The following is a 21,345-nucleotide window of genomic DNA, read 5'->3' as shown; positions in this document are numbered from 1 at the left end:
CTCTTTTCAAGGAAGATACAACTTTATGGAAAAATGCTAACTAAAAGAGCATGTGTCATTGTTGTTTAGCTGCTGTCATACTGGCCCTTATATCATGACAAATCCATAAACAATAAGGCTAAATTGTTGTGACCCATTTGATTTTAAGTTGTAAATGGTTGATTTTAGGAATTGGATCACCAGCTTTTTCTTCTTAATCCAGTCTAGAATGGAAGCTGTATATAAACCTATTCAGTATCATAGCAATGGGCAGCCCTCCAGTGACAGACAGGTGACAACAGCCCCTGAACATGGGTACTTGGCTTTCTTGAGAGTGTATTATAAAGCCCTCAAAAATGTAGGGTAATCTGGTGAACTTTCTGGTTTTTTTCTGGTGAACTTTCTAATTATTCAATTTGTTTCTGCCAAACAAAAATTGTCACATGTAATGATACTGATACCTAATCGCCTTCCCATATTGCTGTCAAATTAGAACTGGCTTCTGACTAACTGTCCAGCAGGTTTCCAGAGGCTGAGAACCACACATGAGAAGACTGCTCATTATTTACCTACTGACCCTAAGGGATTCAAATTTCATGCCTGCATGGGCAGCACACCTCCTCACCCACAAGGCCACTGGAGCTCCCTCCAACTCCTAATATAAATGTATTATTTAGATATATTCTATTGTTCCTTACTTATCCATTTCCACTGTTAATACCTTCCCTACTCTACCTCCTTTTTGGACCAGTGTTCTTTAAAATAAAAAGTAATATTTATATGCCAGGCTATTGATCATTCAACGTGAACAAGTAATAAATATATACATATAGTTAATAATTATACCCTTTATTAACAAAAGCATCACAGTGAATCTGTCTCCAGGGCTAGGTTTTCTATTATATCCAAAAACTAGCTACACTAAAGAAGAACTCAACTCATTGTGACCCATGAGTTTTAGAGTAGATCTGAGGCTTTTCTCCTTGATGGACTCAAACCACTGACCTTTTGATTAGTAGCTGGTTTTATTAACTATTTTCAGCACCTAAGAACTCCAAGTTTCTACAAAAGGCTGTAATTCACAGTGTTAATGGTTTCCATGCTCCTCTGAGGCTAACACCACCACAGGTGAGGGGCTAAATTAGGTGTTAATTGGGTGACATGTGCACTAAAATATAAAACACAGTATGTGTCATTTCAAAGCCATTTGCTTTTCTAATATATTGAAAGCAGAATATAATCAACAGCTATTTAAATGAATGAACCAAATAAAGTGAAAGTATATACTATATAAAATGTAGTCCATGTGACTTTTTAAAATTATTACTGCATTCTAGAAATATTTCCCTTCGTTTTCTACTTCCAGTATTCACTTATGCCAGATATGACTAAACAAAGTAAACCAAATAGTAAATTTTCCATTTTTTCCCATAATATCATAAGAATCTACCACCATATATTTTATTTCAACTTACAGCAATCCTGTAGGGCAGAACAGAACTTCCCCATAGGATTTTTTCAAGGCTACAAACCTTTCCGGAAGCTGACTACCTCTTCTTTTCCCATGAGGAGCTGGTAGGTTCAGACTGTCAACCTGTGGTTCCAGTGGAATAAATGAACTACTATACCACTTGGGCTACTATTTTATCTTAGGAAACTGAGGCCTACTGCTCTGGAGTCCAGGCCAACTCACAGAGGCTCCTTATTGAGTTTCAGGAGAAAACTACCCAGCTTTCTCATTATGACTGGCTGGTGATTTGAACTGGAGGCCTTCAATTTAGTAGCCTGATACACTATTTGTGACATCACCAGGCTCCTTCCAATTTCATCTTGTTATTACATACCCTCAAATTGGATCTGACTCATAGCTAAATCTTTTCAAGAGAGTTTTGAGAAGCAGTAAATTGCAAGAGAAGAGACTGCTGTCCTTCCTACTCCCATGGAGTAAATGGTAGGTCTTTGGTAGTAACTGTATGCCTTTTGAGTTGGCAGTTCAGCTGGTTATCCACTAGGACACCAGAGCTCCCTATTGTCTGATAATGTCTGAGTCAAGTACGACGCATAGTGACCCTATGAACAACAGATCTGAACAATGACCTATCTGTGTCATCCTCACTGTCTCTGACACACAAGTCCATTGCTGCAGTTACTGTGTCAATTCATTTCATTAAGGATCTTCCTGTCTTCACTTTAAAATAGTGAACCTCTCCCTAAAAATACTATTTCATTAATGTGCCTGTCATTAGGGAGTTCTGGTACCTACTGGTAAGAATTTACACTAGCAACACAAAGGTACAACATGTTTCAAATACACCAGCTATTCTATGAGAGAAAGATGGGGAATCTCCTTCTATGTAATTAACAGCCTCTGAAGACCCACTAAGGGTCAGCTACAGGTCAGTTCTGACTCAGTGATACACAATAACAACAGATACTTACCAGGCTTTCAGGGACTAGTGATAATAAGCTGCACACCCACCAGTTGCCTCATGGGAGAACAACTTGCAATCTCCTTCCATTGGAGTTACTGCCTCTGGAAAACCACTGGAGGGTCAGCTATGAATCTGCCTGACTGGACAGAACACAACAGTAACAACAATAGTTTCTTTTTTATCCTACAGCTTTACTATAATGCTGGAACCCATTACTTATATCCTTGAATTCTGTAAATTTATATTACAGAACAAAAAATATCTGAAGTACATTAACCTGATTTTCACGATTACATTTTTTTAAATTCCAATTATATATGTATGTGAACTCTACTATCCAAGTATTAAACTCAGATGACCATTGTAGTTAAAACATATTTCTATAAATCTAATATTCTTAGCTAGTTCCTTACATATGAGGAAAATAGAAAAGCATTTCCTGAAATGTACAGCTCTAGTTCACACATCCGTTTATGTACACTCTCATGGAGTGGTCAGTAGGATCAAATTACTGACTTTTTGCTAGTCGCTGAGTTACCTACTATGTCACCAGAACTCCTTTCAAGTGAATAGTTGGATCAAATTCCTCTTTAAAAATAATACTGACACTTTACATAAAAAAATCAATTTTATGTTACACAAAAATGTCATCATAAATAAAATCTTCCATAAGTTACTGATAATTATCCTAGAGGACATGGCTAGAACTTGGATAGACAAATTAAGGCAAAATGTTAAGGCATCATTGGTTTATGTCACTATAATGCCTGCCAGAAATGTATGCCAAATTAAACTTCCACTAGAACTATAAGAATAACATAACACACATATTTGAAAATGTTAGTTTAATTAGAAACTCTCTGACATCATATACTAATCTCATAAATCCTGGACAAAATGAAATCAGATATATTAATTGTGTATTTATTCTCTTTTTTCACTATGCCTTCTGCCTGTCCAGCATTTCTTCTTCTTATCTTTGTTTATTCACTAAATAGTTATTACTGTTAATCTATTTTGGGCATATGCAAAAATTAGTGCATCTCTACATCCCTGTATACACTGAGAAACTGTGAACAAAGACTTCTGGAAATTATATGAGAAACTGGTAACAGTTGCTTCTGGAAAAGGTGTATTTTATGTATTTAAAAGTATCTTTAATCAAGTATTATGAGCTTCTGCAAGGTAAATAACTTATATTTGTGCAAAACTTATAAAGGTAATATAAGCATAATTAGAAGTTCAGTTGTAACACTGGCTTTTAATGATCTTCAATTTATAGAATGAATGCAATATTAAATTATGGATCGATTTTCAGATTTTGTTTCTTCTATAATTTTGTGTATGTTTTACAATCTAACACATAATTTGGAAGGATAATGATATAGTCTTATAACAATATCACCTTCCCATACAAGATAAATCTAAACTCACTTACTCACTCATTGCCGTCAAGTTGGAACTCCAACTTGTTGAAAACCCTCCAGTGGGTTTTCAGAGGCTATAAACTGCATGGGGAGAGATTACTCATCATCTTTCTCCCATAGAGAATCTGGTGGTTTCAAACTGCCAACCTTTGAATTGGCAGCACAACTCCACTCTGATTTAGGGCACCGTAACTGCCTATCCACTTCTTGTATAATTTCTAGAGCTATCTGTTCATAATGTCTGCTTATGTATCTCTATCTATTGAGTGAGATGATTACGATCTTAGAAATGTTAAACATTAATATATGTAAAGAAATTCTGATTTTTAAAATCATGTCCTTAGATTGCTCTTTCTGCCACAATATGCATAATAGTAGCAAAATCCACTGTCAGTTAATGTCAATTCATAGTGACCCTATAAAACATAGTAGAACTGCCTCACAAGGTTTCCAAAGCTGTGGTGAAACTGTCCACGGAGAAGTGTTCTGCTCACCCAAAAGTGACACATCTGCATTCTCACGCCATCATCATCAGCTCTTTAGAAAAAAGATGAGCAGGCTTTTCCCATTATGATTTATAGCTTTAGAAACCCAATATAGAGTGCTTTGTGTCAGAACCAAACAACAGTGACTTCACTTTATGGATGCATATTGCCAAATCTCTTTCCCACAGAGTAGCTGGTGAGTTCAAATTGCTGACTTGGTCACTTTACTATTGTACCACTGTTGTTATGTGGTACTGAGTAAAAATCAACTCATAGCTGATCCACCAGTGGATTTTCAGAAGCTGGAAATCACATGAGATTGCTCATCTTCCTTTCATGAAACAGTTAGTGAATTTGAACCAAGGAACTCCTTTTTCACTAGGTCAGTAGAGCTCCCTGCTGTATCTCTAGGGCTTCTTATATATCATGAAAAATAGCATTAAATGTCTTTTGTCTTTTAATTCATTTATGGATAAATCAAAACAAACCAAAGAAAAAGCTACACAAAGGCAACAACAAATAGAGAGAAAAGGGGACAATAAAAGAATATAAATATTTTCAGAGAAAAATATTAAATGAAATATTATTAAAAGCTTCTGAAACAAAATTGAATAATACTTGTGTGGGCTAATTAAACACAGCAATAAATTTATAATATTAATTCCAAATAAAAAATATTTGTCTTGAAAGGAAATTTTATATGAGTAGATCTTTAAAGTGTTTGATAGTATTAATTGAAAGATGGGCTATGTCTTATTGTCAGTGGGTAAGTATAGAACTACCAAGGTTCAGTTGTTGAGATGCTTAGAAGCTATGAAGGGAAATTACAATAGAGAATATATGACAATTCACATAAAAGAGGGGGAACCTTTAATATTCAAAAAAAGATATTGTCTAATTCAGGTATATTGTTGTTCTATACTATAGTGTCAGAACTGATTCACAGCTGACCCTTTAAAGGGTTTTCAGAAGTAGCAAACTGCAAGAGAAGAGACTGCCCATCTTTCTGCGACAGCACTAGCTGGTGAGTTCAAACCATATGCCTTCTTGTTGACAGCACAGTTCTTTACACGAGGCCACCAGAGCTCCCTAATTAAGGTATAAAAAGTATTTAAATTTATAAAAAAATCATCAAATTCTAACAGATAGGTATATCATTTAAATCTATAAGGAATAGTCAAATTCCAATAGACAGACAGACTTAAAGAAAGGGCAAATAAAAACAACTCGCTGCAATCTAGGTAGAACTGAGAGTTGACCCTTTACCAGGGTTTCAGAGGCTATAAATAGCAAAGAAGGAGACTGTCCATCCTTCTCCTGCGAAGTGACAAGTGAACTGGAAAAGCCAGAGAAGGGTCACCTTTGGATTAGCAGCACAGCTCCCTAGAGACTACATCCCCAGAGTTCCCTTAAGAAAATTAAGAAGATAAAAAATTACAAAGGATAAAATAAGAGCATCATCAAAACTTAGAAAAGTCAGTGAAGAACTTGGAAAAACTTATTAAATAAAAGGATTAAGACACAATAGGTAATAGCAAGCGAACAATGGTTTATTCACAGTCAAATGTTGAATAATTGTTCATTGTGCACATATCATGAGTGTGCCTAAGGTAAAATGAAAAACCAGTACCAGACTGGTAGAGAAGGGTTTTAAAATAAGATAAATAACAAAATTAAAAAATTAGAAAAATTATCACAGTCAAGTTTAATGGATTTAAATGCCTGCTTAAAAAATAAGGAATTTTTAAAATAGATTTAATTAGAAGTCATTTAATTTCCTGAGTAGTAAAGAGATACTATGCTGAATTTTAAGAATTGCATTCTGGCTGCTCTATGAAGAGAACTAAATGGAGTGGAAAAAAGAATTGTAAAGCACATGAAACATTTAAGATGTTGAAAAAGACAGCGATCTAAATATTCTGAAATTATTACACATGAAAGAAAATATTCAGATTTGTATCACCATTCAAAATATCCTGAATGAAAGATTATTCATATAATGGACTTTTTGATAGTCAAAATGTGTATCTATAATGCGTAAGCTGTTTTAAGGGCCAGGATTCTGGTGCCAGTTTGCTTCGATGTGGTGGTAGGTACATAATGCAATATTTCACTAAGAATATTTTTCACTTGTAAACTGGAAAATAATAGTATATGGTAGCCTAGAAGGTAAGGAGTGCCACTACCAGGCAAAGCCAGGTGATTTTAATTTACCAGCTGCTTTGAGGAGAAAGATGTATAAACTCCACCCATGTGATTTGAAGCTTCTGAGAGCTAATAGAGCATCAGTTATGAGTGGGTTCTGACTTGACGGCACATAACAAAATCCAGTTGATTAGGAAACTCTGGTGGCATAGTTCGTAATGAGTTTCCATGCTAAATCAAATTTGGCATCTCTTGCTGTTTGAATTCACTAGCGGTTCTGAGGACAAAGAAGTGTAGGTTTACAGCCCAAGAAGCTCAGCAGAGGATCACTATAATTTGGAGTCAACAGAATGGTAGTGAGGTGCGTTTGGGATTTGGTTTGTCTTTGTTTTTATAATCTAGTACATCACTTATGATCCAGGATTCTGACTGATGGCACCACCATGTGTGTCAAAGTAGAATTATAGTCTAGTTTTCAACATCCTGCTTGGAAAGGTGGAGAGGATCAGGGAAAGAGAGGAAGACCATGAGATGCACTGACACAGCGACTGCTAACACCAGGATCAAGTAAGTCAGAGATGATGATGGCAAAGGATAGAGCAGGGTTCAGATAGATCCATTGTTGATAGCGTCACTGTGGGTTGGAAGCAGGAGTGGCATCCACTTCCAAAAAAGCCTGCCTGTGGAAACCCTATGAACTTGGAGAAACGATGGTAGTTGTACAAGTGTTGAGGTCTTTCATTCACAGAGTCACTATGAGTCGTCTACAACTCAACGGCAATTAACAACAACAACATGGGCTGTACTGAACTTAATGGTATCTAACAACAACAATTTTTGGAAGGAGCTCACAAGGACTTTCTTTCAAGTTGCCTTTGAGTGAGAACTGCCAAACCTTCTGTTTGTTCCTAGTGGATTAACTATTTAAACATTTCCATAGAAGATTAAATACTGTAATCAACTAAAGTGCTCTGATACCCTAGTGGAAAGAACCTGCACTGCAATCCAAAAGGTAGGTGATTCAAATCCACCAGATGTTCCATGGAAGGATAGGCAATCTCCCTTGAGATTAACTGCCTCTGAAAACCTGCTGGAGGGCCAACTATGGGTCAGTTCCAATTCAACGATACAAAATAACAACAACAATTTTAAGCACTTAAGACAGCTCTTAGTACCTATAACTAAAAGTCAAACAAAAACTATTAGGTGTCTTGGATTTTCCTCCATTAATCCCATTTTCTCCCCCATTTATACTGTTTAAATATACCTGCTGTTTACTACTCATCTGTCAGCTAAGCCATGTGGTATACACAAAAGCTAAGTTTAATTTTAAAATCTAGGTTTAGGAGATGAAATTCAAATTGTCCCTGCATGATCTATCATGTTACTTATAACTTGCAATTATATTGTTTATAAAAAGTCAATCATCTAAAATCACATCACTCCAACATATTGATTGTTAAATTTAATGCCCCACAGATTTTTCCCTATATCTATTTTTGCTAATTCCAAATATTAATAATTTCATTTTTCTTTCAAAATTATTAATAAGGAAATCCAAAATGTTGACACGGTATCATTGACATTTTAAAGATTAAATCTAATCAAGGCAACATCTTTATCTATTCTTTGAACATTGGCTATTTAAATTATTTCCATTATTTCAATTACATGCAAATCTAGAAGGATGTCTTGCTTGGGAGTGTCGAGGGGCAACGCAGGAGAGGAAGACCTTCTATGAGGTGGATTGATTCAGTGCCTGGGGTAAATGAGATAGGTGTGTTGGAGACAGTGAGATTGGCTCAGAATAGAGCAGGGATTAAGGTCGTATAGAGGGTTGCTATGAGTCTCAGGTGACTCGAGGGCACATGACAACAACAACACAAATCTAGGGGAGGAAGCCCATGTAAACAGTTCTTGACTTTTATTGAATGTTCAAGAATGAGATTGTTTACTTAAGGGATGCATAACTAGTTTTGACTAAAGATACATCTTCATATACTTGTTACCATCATATTTCTCTAATTAATAATAAGATAATGGGCTATTATCTTATCATTCATTCATTGATTATTTGCTATGTCCCAGAAACTATTCTTAGGATTTTTATATTATTTCATTCAATTCTGACAAGAACTCTGTGAGGGAGGTTCTATTTTTGTTAGCCATATATTATACTTAAGCAAATTAAGATTTAGAGAAATTGTCCTAGTTTACAGACCTGGGAGGTTATGGAGCCAAGATATAAACTCTCACCACAGCTCAAGAATCTGAGCTATTAATCCTATAGAAAAATCTGTATATCTATGTTTTGTGAATGTATTTAAGAACTAATTCACTGGGGGAGGATTAAAATTGATGATACAAATTTATGTTTTTCTTCTATGCAAATAAAGCATGAATTTCATAAGTCTAATCCAGACATACTTGGATTTTAGATATTTTTTATTATTGAAATATTTCCGGTTTAATTTACTGGATAAATACCTACTACATATGCAAAAACTTCATATTAAAATAATGCAGATGGTACAAAGTTATTGATATACAATGTTACAAAATAACTACTAGGAATATCTATTAAAATAAAAAGCAGTCACCATTTATAATACCTGAATTGAGCTTTATATTAAATATCTAAAAGAACATTTCAGTTCAAAAAAATTAAATTAAGCTATAAAAAGAATACAAGCATAGAGCATGTCTATCTTCTAGTATAAGTCCACAGAAATTAAACTACATCCTTGGAATTTATATTATTAGAATGACATATTTTATCACCTACATTAGAACACTTTCGAATGTAAAAAAAAAAATTATAGTTTATTCTTTCCCCAAGACAAGAAGCAAAACCATTATCCCTGTAAAACGAGGCATGTGGTCTTCTTATACAGAATAAGGTTTTATTCTAGGTAATTACAATTTAGAGGTAGAAGTCCAGGACAAAGTTTAGGGAAGCAGTACTGTGAATAAGGGGAAAAAAGATTCAAACTGGTAAACGCATTGGATTCTCATTCAATGTTGTTACTTATTAATAATTGTTTCTCTTTTTTTATAAATTTGGAGAGAGTGCAGGATTGTATTCTCATTTATGAGAATAATAAAAATAAATGGGACTGTTTCACATAAATTGCACATTTCCTACACTAATGAAAGTTTTAATAAATATAAGCTTCTTAACAAGTAATATTTTACTGTAGACATAGGATCAACTATATAAAAATTGCAAATATATTTCTATCTCTAATTTTCTATCTTCCAAAATTACTTCCACAGGTAAAAATATACTAGACTTTGAACTTTATAAATGAGAAACTTTTTTATGAGAACATAATGATTAGTTTATACAGAATTTGTTACATTACTTAAAATGAAATTTTTAAAAAAGTATTTCGGACAATAAAAACATGTTATCTGTTCCAAAATTACTATGCAGCAATTTATTAAACTTCTCATTTTATATTTGTAGTTCTCTTTGCATCAGCAAACTTATGTGGCATTTGTTTCTCAAAACTTATTTTTAAAAATTACCAAGTAATATAAAAGCTTATACCAATAAACTGAATTCATAAACAGTTTAGATAGTTGTGCATATTTGCTGTTGTTATGTGCCGTCGAGTTTCTCCTGACTCATAGCGACCCTATGCACAACATCTCTGAACACTTCACTATCCTGAACCAATCTCACTGCTTCTGACACTAACATGTGGATATCCTAACAAACATCACAACAGGCTATGACTCCAGAAAACCAAAGACCCAGATATACTTGGCTTTAAGAGGCTAACTGTCCTCATTTGGCTCTGGATTTGTTCATATCCTCTCTGAACACACTGGTTTTCCTCAATATGGAAATGGAATTTGTTTTGAAAACTCTTTACAGTATTATTGAAAGGAAACAGGAAAAATACTATAAAGAAGGGCCTGGATTGTTTACAGAAGCAAGTACTCTTAGAAATGCATTGGAATTATGACAAGAATAAAAGTATTTTCAAATGAACACAGTGCCATAGTGAAGTATATATAAATCCAAATCAAACCCATTGCCATCTAGTCAATTATGGCTCATAGAAGCCCAAAAGCACAGGGTAGAACTACATTACTGTTTCTAAGGTTTTACCTACAGTTAGACAAATTTGATCCCTTCATCAGTATCACCACTCTTAAAAATTAAGAATGTTAGACCCTAAACAATTTATTTGATCTGTAGAAATGACTACATCACCTTCCAGTAAATTTATCAGAGGCATTCTGCCTCCTGTATTCAGGTTTTGGTTTTATTTATAGAATTCTTACTATTAATACTGAATTTAAAATATTCCAAAACAGAATAAATGTAGTTAATGATGGAGCTAGTTCACTTGTTTTTAAGTACCTGCAGATGACAAGAAGTTTGGTCTTCAAATATGCTTTCAAGTCTTAAAACCAAAATAAATTAATGTGAACAATTTCAATAAGAAATACTGTAATTTTTCTGTAAAATCATTAAGCGTTAACGGACTGGGACCCTCATGTTATTTGTTAAGTGTTATCTCAAATTGAATTGTGCAGTTTCATATGTACTAGCATGTTTTATTTTATCACAATTCTCATTTTTATTTTTTCACTTTTTAGTGGTACAAATATACAATTTTTATATAAATTCAGATCTGTATATTACTGAAATGAACTGATTTTCAGGTAAAATTTAAGTCTACGCTTAAAATAGTTTGGAATAGCTTCTATTAACTTCCCCATTATTTTCAAGTTAGCGATGTTAACTTCAAGTCAATACATACACTGTAGTTCATTGAATGAATTCGTTCATTAAGAATATTTTTATACTTAACTCATAGAATAGAATTCTGTCTACATGTAATGATAAATCTTCATCTGGTTTTGTTTTCTACATTTATGTAAATTAAAAGATTTTCTACTCAATCTGAAATTGTGCTATTAAGGTATGGGAAAAGAAGATGACTATAGACAAGTTTGATTCCTACAGTGAGTATTAAAACGAGGTTGTTAAACAGATTGATAGGAACTAAACTTAGAACATTTACATTAGTTTTGATCAGAGTTAGTTTCATAATGTCAGATATAATACAGATAATAACTGAGTGCTGGACCTTTGTTACTTTATATGCCTAATGACCACCCACTTGAAGTATTTAAGTCTTCAAACAGGGCCAGAAATGTGTACTTGTTTATTTACTATATTTAATCCATTAAATCCAATACAAATATAATGCAATTCAAATAAGTACTTTTTTCAATTTTGAATAATTCTGTCAAAAACAGGGGAAGGAAATAATAGAAATTAATTTTAATATTATATTTAATGCAATTATAAATATACATTTATTTTCATAAATAACCAAGAAGAAATTACTGAGATAGTTTACTGTCTTGCGTATATTAAGGCTTCAAAATCCAGGGCACATTTTATGGTTAATATGTGACATCTTTGAGCGGTCACATTTTAAAGCCTTAAAGAGTTGCATGTGATTTTTGGTTACCATCCTGGATGGCATAGACCTAAATATATATTTATTTTGTATTACTTAAATATCCTATTAGTTATGTAAATGATATAGGGAGATACTTAAATAATCAAATAATATATGTTGGATTCTGCTTATTTCATTCAGCATAGAGACAATGGGAACACTATTGTTAAGAGCTTAGGTCTTGAGCCCGACTGTCCCAAGTTGGAATCCAAGCTACATACATTACTTAGTCATGTAAAGGCAGGTAAGCTATCTATTTCTTACAAATTCAATTTCCTATTCTGTAAAATAAGTATGTACTTTACCTCTTTAAAAGTGCTAATACATAAATGAGGTGAAGCATGTACATACTAAGCCAGAAAAAACAGCATACAGTTCTAAACAAATTTTTTGTGATATGTTAGGCTGCTAATTTGGAGATCAGCAATTTAGATATGACAGAAAAATGGGCAGAAAACCCTTGTAAAGATTTACATCCTGAGAAAGCTAAAGGAGGTTCTTTAGGAGTCAAAATCAACTAAATAGTAGTAAGTTTTTGGCGTATAGTGACTTATGAAGTAGCTAGAATTATAAATACTAAACCACGTTTTAGTTTATAAAGATTACATAAAGTTAATATTTTTAACGCATCACATTTTAAAAGCTTAAAGAGATATAAATAATATAACCCAAATATAAGCAATTTTACAGGACAGCTACAGATAAGCATCTTTCAGTTAGGAGTTAAGTAGCATAGTGTGAAGTAGAAGAACACTGGGGCCAACCAATAATGTTATCAACAAGAAAATTTAATTTTGCAAAACAAAGAAAAATTGTCTCAAATAAAAAAGTTCAATGATGTATTAAAATTACTTTGGCCAAAAGGCACAAAATAAAGTAGTCTACTGTCAAATGATTTCTTTAAAAAGCTAATTAGAAAAAATATATATATAATGCTGATGTGAGTAACCCCAGAGATTTATTCACGCAGCTTTATTCTTTTAAAACAAAGTTTTAGTATTCATAAAAAAATAAGCGCAAAATTTTGGAAATGTTTAGTCTCCTCAGAAAGCGAATGAGAATCAGCAGGAGTCAGAGTTGACTAGAGTAGTGGATTATGTTTGTATTTGTAAAAGTACTACCAGTTTACAGAGTTCTGCTTTGTTCTACTACTCATAAACACAAACAATGTGAGTATTAAAACATAAAGAAATACATCTTGTTAAGTCCTGACTAATGTTATCTCTGTCTTCCTAGGCTGATGTTTACCTATCCAGTATCCTCTCTGAGACTTCACTTCCAAGCACAGTGCACAGCTATTGATTTCCATGTCACGCATCCAGTTATATCAATTCTATATTTAGTAACTATCACTATTCAACATTTAGTATTGGAGACAGTGGGAAAAATCTACTATCCAAGTATTTTGCACATGAACATTATACATCTGCTTGTAATGGATATCAGGTGTGAGGTGAGAATTATGCTGACAATGCTGATGAAGGTTATGTGTTAACCCAGCTGGGCCATGATTCTCACTGGTTTGGCAGCTAAGTAACAATGTAGCCTTCTTTCATTTTGTGATGTGATATGGTTATTCCCTTTTTGTGCATGCTGTTGTTGTCGCTGTTAGGTGCCCTGGGAGTAGAGTACAGCTCATAGTGACCCTCTGAACAATCACATATCTTTAGTGACCTGTTTTCTGGGATTTAACTATGTCAATAAATAAGGAGTAGGTATACTTTGTAAGTTTCGGCAACAAATATCATTATTGTCAATACTTATTCCATACCTTTAGTGCAGATACCACTGTGGGGCAATGGTTACATATGCCTAAATCCGGCTGCTGGTAAAAAAAAATACTTATTGTTCAAGTTATTATTAATGCTTACGTGTCTGTTATTGAAAAGAAAAAAGACCACGATAAACCAAAATCGTAAAATCACTTATTACTCACGTTCACAAGAGTCTCCTTTTTGCTGGTAGCCGGCTTTGCAGATACACTTTCCGATGGGTACTAACCATTCTCCTTCTGCACTGCAGTGCATCCTGGGAGAGTTTTCAGCCTCTTCCTCTGCACTGCTGACACATGTCCCTCGAACCTCGACTAAAGAGGAAAATTCTGAACCAGTCACTGTATCTGGAAAGATAGCTAAGTTCTCAATAATGGACCAGCACTTCTTGTAGTACACTTTGACAGAAACCAAAGCTATGCAAGCCCCTACATCCTGAAAGGCAAGATAGAATCCTTTTTTGGACAAAGGTCCAATCTCTCTCACCTCAGTGTTAAGCTTCATCTTTCTTTCACCAAGGTCACCCTGTGTAAAACTTTCATCAGCAGCAATTGTGTCTATTTTTACATATAAGTTTTCTCTTATATTCCTGCCAGTGTCGTAGTCTGTTTCATAATAGTACAAATTAAAGGTTTCCTTGCAAGTTCCCAGTACTCCAGGAAGACTGTTACAATCCCTCAGGGTAAATTTTAATTCTACAAAAATCCTTTGTGCGTTGCCTTTTGAAATCCAGTTAGTCCGCAGCCAGTTGTTCTGGTTGGGTTCCATAACCTGGCACACCTGGTAGGTTCGTATTGGTGTGTAGTTCTCATCCAAACCACTAATTTCTTCCCACTGTAAAACAAATAAAAGATTATACGCAAATAATTATGATAAACAAATAAAAATCATTCAGTAGAAATATGTCATTTTGGAAAGCATGTGAAGAATTTTTAGTATGCTACAAATAGAGATTTATGGAAGCATTAGGCTGATTCCTGCCCTGGCAAACACTGTAACCAAACAATATAGGACTCAGTTCAATTTGGAAGTCACTTCAATTGCTGCATTTTTTGTTAAGCACAAAATATATTTTAGTATTTCGTTAGTAGTATTTCAGTGTTTTCTTTTTACATTTCTCTTTTCCTTTATAGACGAAAATTAATTATTATTACATTACCACTTAAAGCATATGCAGGTGAAAATGGGAAAGAAATTTTCATGATTCCTTTGATGTTTTAAGTGTCTGTATTATATTTAAATTTAGCATGCAAAAATATTAGAAAAAATGCATTACTTTCAAATGTAAAAGCTTTATTCAACATAGTAATTTTTATAATCTATTTTACAACCTTTTCAAGATAAAATCTAAGGGAGTAATATGCTAAAGAGGTATCTATCTATTCCAGGATTATAATATTATACATAAAGCCAGAAAATTGTATTTATAAAAGATTCATCTTAATATATGTTACTTTCAACACACAAATATATACGGCAAAGAGGTATGCTTATCATACTGAGTGATGATATTTTCCCCAAGAAAAAGATGTTTAAAATTGTCCACTTACACAATGATACATAGTATACCACAAGTAAGCCTAGATCATGTATGTTAAGCCAAAGGGAAAAATAATATTTAGGAGAACTTACCACAATTTCAAAGACTACTAAATCACATAGCATCATACCATTCCATTCCATTTTATAAACTATTCCATTTCACCTAATAATTTTAGAAGCCTAAAAGAGGGAGGCTATTCCATAATAAATTCTTTGCTTTTGATCATCACTATTATAAAATATTCCATTTTCCATTTCTGATGATTAATGGTGAAACTAACATCTGCCAGTATTCATTTCTCCAATAAATAATATCAATTTTACATATACATTAATGATCAAGTTAAAAGTCTATAATATTTAGATTACTGTTTAATGGGGGAAATAAAGGTAGGAAAATTAACTATCAGAAAGCCTATGGAAGTAAGTTTCATTTTTAAAATTTTATCTAGGTATTTATTTAAGTGATCTACACAATATTGATATCTACTTTTAAAACCGTGACTCTTAGAAAATTAATATGACTGGTAAATTAACACTATACTATAATTCAAGTTTCTTATGTAGAAGATATATATTTGTTAGTGTTATTATATATAGCCTAATAGTAACAAAGGGGCTAAAATGTACAAAGTATCCATCCTTGTTCAGTTTTTACTCAACATAAATTGAGGTCATTATCAGTTAATGTCTGTGTTTCTCTTTATTTCTGTTAGCTATTTGTAACCTGTTTGAATGAAATTCAGCCAAATATAGCTATTTTGACATATAGATTGTACCAGTTAATTATATTTAAATTTATGAAAGAAGTAAAACTACTGACAGTATCCATTAAAGTTTAGGTGCTTCAAGAATATGCTTTTTAAAATGTTTTGCTAGTTTTAAGAGATCAACCCCAATTCTGATAAAGAACTGTATCAGAAGAGTTCCTTTTTTGAACGTTAAGAACAATTATATTTTTGCTCTATATACGGAAATTAAATTATACTACTCATGAAACTGTTAATTTTAATTTTAAAAATTTGTATGATCAAGAGATGGATTTTAACACATGTATTAAAAAATAATGAAACTACATAAATACACTTAAGGCAACTCTTATTTTATTATCTCATTTTCTAGGATTCTATAATCATTTGCACATATAACAATATCTGAAAAGTTAATCTTAATTCTGATGCTATATTTTTTTAGTATGTTAATAAAAATAATTTTTGGAAACCTAGGTCTTAATAACATTTTATTTCTACTTAGATATATAATCACATGTGGCCCAAACTGTTTTATTGATGGAAAATATTTTCATTCTGTTTGCCCCCATTTTACCTACCAATTACTACAGATATTTAGGGTTAACAGTGAGCCCAAGATATACTTGACTCATAAAACGCTCATGTGAGATTAAGATAACATTGACAGTCAAAATGTATCATATTGTGGGTTATATGGATGAAATATAATAATCATACATCAGTTTACTTTAAAGATAAAATTATCCTCTCCTCTATTTATTTTTATTGATGGCTGGTGGAAAAAAAGCTATAACTGTCATTGGCAAGAAATGTGCTTCATTTTTACAGTCAATGACTTTCTAGAATATATATATAATTTTACTCAAAAAAACTATCTCATTTCTTGAGAAGTATTATACGCATACCTAAAAGTCTACACTTTTAAAATTTAATTTGTACAAATTTTGTCACTTGTCCATGATTCATAGTGACCAATACTGACAATTACATGTCATCTTATACACTTTCTTAAAAAATTAATTCTGTCAAAGCCTAAATATTTTAGACAGATAAGCATTGTGTATATTTCTGCATTCCTAACTGACTTCTAGTTCATGGGACACTGATATTATGATGTCCTTATACTCAAAATCACATTCAGATTTTCATTCTTCTTTTTGTACTTTTTACATGTTCTCTCATCCTTAATACTCCTTTTTACTCTAGATTTCTATATGTGCCAAAGATTAATTTATGTAACATTGAGGTATATTCTCCTCAGAAACTTCTCCTTCAATAAAGAATGAAGAATTGTGCTCACTCTCACAATTAAAATAGGATCTGAAGACATAGATATTGAACTAAATTTAAGTTAGTAGTATGTCTTTTTAGATATAGATATATGCAACTTAATGGCAGCATTTATTTAGGGCTTAGTTGTATGTTGAAAGATTTTCATTGCACAATTTTTACTCATATATATTATAGCAGACTTCAACTGTAGTATGTATATGTTCTGTCATCAAGTAGCAGCAGATAGTACATGATAAAAACTTGGAAAACTCTAAAAGATATTTTATTGCAATTTATATGTAAAAAATGTTAACTATAGTACAAATTTATTTAACTTTTTAGACTTTTTTGAATAATGCTAAACCTGTTTTTAATAGAGGAAAGCAGACTACATACTGTTTTAAAGAACTATACACAGCCTACCTAGTGATTATGCTACAGAAGAATAAAGCACCTAAAAAGGTTTAAGTTGAGTTTCTGAAAGGAATGTTCCCTCTAATTAGTTAGCATTTATAGTCTGGAACCTGAGGTATGATTCTGTTCACAACATGAACTCAAAATGTATGGCTATAGGGATTTTTTTTTTTAAAGTTCTCAGTTTATCTAGAAAATGCAAAACCTCATTTTAAACACAAAATGCTGCAAAAGGTGTTTGGAATGGAAACAAGTTAAATATAAAGAACAGTAAAAATGTGGCCCCTTTAACAAGAATAAGTTTTGTTTCTTAACTTAAAAATAAAAGCTGATATTTGATAAGAAAAAGGACTTACTCCATTGGGTGGAGAGGAAATCCATTCCAGCTCTGTCTGTTGTGCTTTAGAATCCAATAGTAATACTGAAAAAGAAAGTTTTATTTCAAAAATTTACATGAAAAACTTGAACAGACTTGTACATAAGCAAGAATAAATCTTCCTTAATGTAACTGTCACTTTATGATATATAGATCTTCATCTCTATGAATCAAAAGTGAAATGAATACTCACCTGATACTAGTTTCTCTTAAGGGAGGAAAAGTGATAAAATACTAATACTGTATTTCACTTATAAATATTAAAATAAATTTTAAAGCTCAATAGTATTATAGTCTTATTTTATAACAACTATAGAGAAGTTTGCAACTTTATCAACTTGAACTTAACAGTGTAATTCTATCATTACTCCAGTTATTTATTTGTAGTACTCTTTCAGAACTGCTTTATAGAGCCTTTCTTGAATTTAAATTTTTGTTCATACAATGTTTTTTCTTAAGCCAAAAAAAAAACACAGAATTGCTATACTCTCTCTGTGTGTGTGTGTGTGTGTGTATATCTGTAAATTATTGTATAAAGAAAAAGCTATTCATATAATATGCATGTTGGTGAGTAAAATATGTGTTTAATATCCCTTTTTTTAAAATTTCTAGATATTTCAAAATTAATTCTCAAGATAGTATCACTTGAATTTTAAAGAGTTGCATTCCAATTGTATGGTATCAAAAATCACAAAACAATAGAGTAAGTTATCCTAATAATATAAGAGAATGCATTAAGATGTCATAAATTAATATATATCACACTTTCAGCTGGATATATTTTATTGTAATTAAAGACAATTACTCTCCTAAAGCATTCTTTGATAAATCAGGTTTCAAAGTTGCACTTTAGTTTTTACTCCTAAAATATCTCTTTTGATCTACAACATTTTAAACAAACAGATCAACTTGGTCAAAATAAAAATGAATATATCTTCAAGTATTAACTTGCTTGAAAACAACTTCAGCAAAATGTTAGAATCTGGACTTAATATTCATGCTTACATGACTTTTAAATAACAAGTCTGAATCATTGGAAGGGATGGAAAAGTGAATCTGAAGCATATTGAAATTTATTAGGCTAAGAAAACAAAGGAACAGTTGATTATGTGCTCAATTCCTTCAAACTGTCCAAGGTTATTCCTGAAGATAAATAAATATGGTACAGAGACATGACTTTTGTTGTGTATGTGTTTTTGGTTTTTTGGGGGTTTTTTTGTGTGCATGTGTTTTTATGTTTTGGGTAGTGGATTTTTTTTGGTTTGGGGGATTTTTTTTTTTTTTAATTTGGGGATGTTTAATGTTTTAACAGCAAAAATCTTGGTCAGAAATATTTACTTCAACTCAAATGGGGAAATTAGAGTTTAAAATAGTAAGCTGTATTTTGCACTTGTAACATCAAAAACTAAATATATAATGGATTTACATGAAATCATTTACATTAAAAAAAGTTTATTTTCTTTTTACTCTCAACAGTAGAGACTAAGAAGATGAGAACAACGTGGTTCCAGGTACTCTATTATTGAGTTGTGGGGTTTTATTGGTTTGTTGGGTGGGTTTTTTCTTTTTCTTTTGTGCTGATAAGAGACAGATGGAGTTTAAAACCAGGTGGTATTCTTTTTGAGACAGAGATAAGCATTGCGATTGTTATTACAATCCTGTTACCATTTTGTACAGCCTGGGGCAGCGGCTAGGGACCCTGGCCTAGAGGTGATGACAAGTTAAAAGACGGGCAAACAAACTAACAACAGAAACAGAAGAAAGCCAGAAAATGTATCATGACTAACTCCTCTAAGGTGATAGTAAGTCTTGCTCCCCAAATAAATTTTCAAGTACGTGTCTTCCTCCTCTGAGCACGGAATGTCCTCCTCCCTTTCACGCCCATAGACGCGCAACCACGCTGCTGCTAAGCAGGGACGTGGGACACTCCGCGCACGCGGAGGTGAGAGCAAGGAGCCAGGCGCGCCCTGGCCAACCAGCGCAGGGTCTCGTGGGCAGCCGCGGGCACACCGGGCCGGGGCGGGGCCGCCGGCGGGGCGGGGCGGGGGATGCAGCCCGGCGCGTCAGTCGCGCCGAGCATCCATTATGCTTCCGCCAGACCTGGGCACTCCAGGGAGCTAGTGGCGCCCGGGCTCCAGAAGGAGCCTGGAGGAGGAGCGAGGCTTTCGGGAACTATCTCCTTTGAGGGAATGCGGGCGCATTTACTGAGAGGAAAAGCAGCAGCTGCACTTCGCCTCCAAGCGTCAGACTCTGACTTTTACACGCGCTTGCAAGTAGCGGGAACTGACATCCCAGAGAATGTAGGAGAGTGTGTAGGAAAGGGAAGGAGATAGGGTCTAGTTTATTCTTCCGAAGCTCCCCACCCTGACCCAGGAAGCCAGGCACCTAGAGGAAGCAGTTCTCAGCGTTCGCCTCTGGGAGCTGCTGCCGAAGCCTGGATCTCCGCAACTGGCCATCCCAGGGCTCACTCCCAGATCGTTAGCTCTTGATCACCACTGCGCGCTGGGAGCATCGCTACCGAGATGGTAGCATTAACCCATTGCCTCCGAGAAAACCACCCCAGCAGCTTTTAAACATCTCACATCTGCATTTAAATAATCAAAATCCTCTCCATGTATGTTTCATCCAGAGAGAAAAGCAAGTGAGGAGTTCTGGCTGCAAGAACCTCTCCCCCTAGTGATGTAGTTATTTATAGCTCAAACTCCTCCTGCTGGAGTAGGCTATTGCCGAAGCGTTGGGCTTCTCCACAGCAGTGCAAACTTTTCCTCAGGTCTCACTTTTCTAGCGGACTCTGGACAAGATCCCAGGGCTGGATGCTTCTGATCGCTAATAGTAGGAAAGTGGGCATGTGTTCTTTGGTGTGTTATGGGTGTGCGTTCCTACGTTCATCTGCAAACATGTAACCATCAAAACAGAATCACAGTTTTCTCTGAATGGGTTCAACTTCACAGTGATTGCAGATGTGGAAACAGGGGTGAGAAAGGTCAGGCTGGGAGCTGGAGTAGGCTAGAGTATTGGGGGAGGCTGAATGTACAAAGTGGGGGTGCATGACAAAATCACAGTCAACACTAAATCATAAAGTTTTCAAAAATAAATGAAGCATAGGCCAATATTTATTCCCCACCCCCATGACCTAAATCTAATAACAGATTCCTCTGCATTCCACACTTTAAGGAACAAATAATGATTCTGCTTTTAAATGTGTGTTTTGTTTTGTTTTTTAAATCCTCCTTAGACATGCAATCTGCCTGGAGGATGGA

At 33.8% G+C, this 21,345-nt stretch overlaps 1 protein-coding gene across 3 annotated transcripts in view; it reads right to left on the bottom strand.

Moving 5' to 3' along the window:
• EPHA7 (EPH receptor A7) overlaps positions 1-21,345 on the bottom strand; it is a 281,251-nt gene that overhangs the window by 258,367 nt on the left and 1,539 nt on the right. For all 3 annotated transcript variants that reach the window (XM_006881208.1, XM_006881210.1, XM_006881209.1), the window contains exons 2-3: positions 18,066-18,130; positions 13,894-14,563 (exon numbers count right to left, since the gene is read on the bottom strand). In XM_006881208.1, coding sequence (XP_006881270.1) covers positions 13,894-14,563; positions 18,066-18,130 — 735 coding nt within the window. The remainder of the gene's footprint in view (positions 1-13,893; positions 14,564-18,065; positions 18,131-21,345) is intronic.

Source organism: Elephantulus edwardii, unplaced genomic scaffold (genome assembly GCF_000299155.1).
Source record: "Elephantulus edwardii isolate Elephantulus edwardi_28Jun2011 unplaced genomic scaffold, EleEdw1.0 scaffold00013, whole genome shotgun sequence".
In the NCBI taxonomy this organism is placed as follows: domain Eukaryota; kingdom Metazoa; phylum Chordata; class Mammalia; order Macroscelidea; family Macroscelididae; genus Elephantulus; species Elephantulus edwardii.
This window is presented reverse-complemented; position numbering and strand designations above follow the sequence as displayed.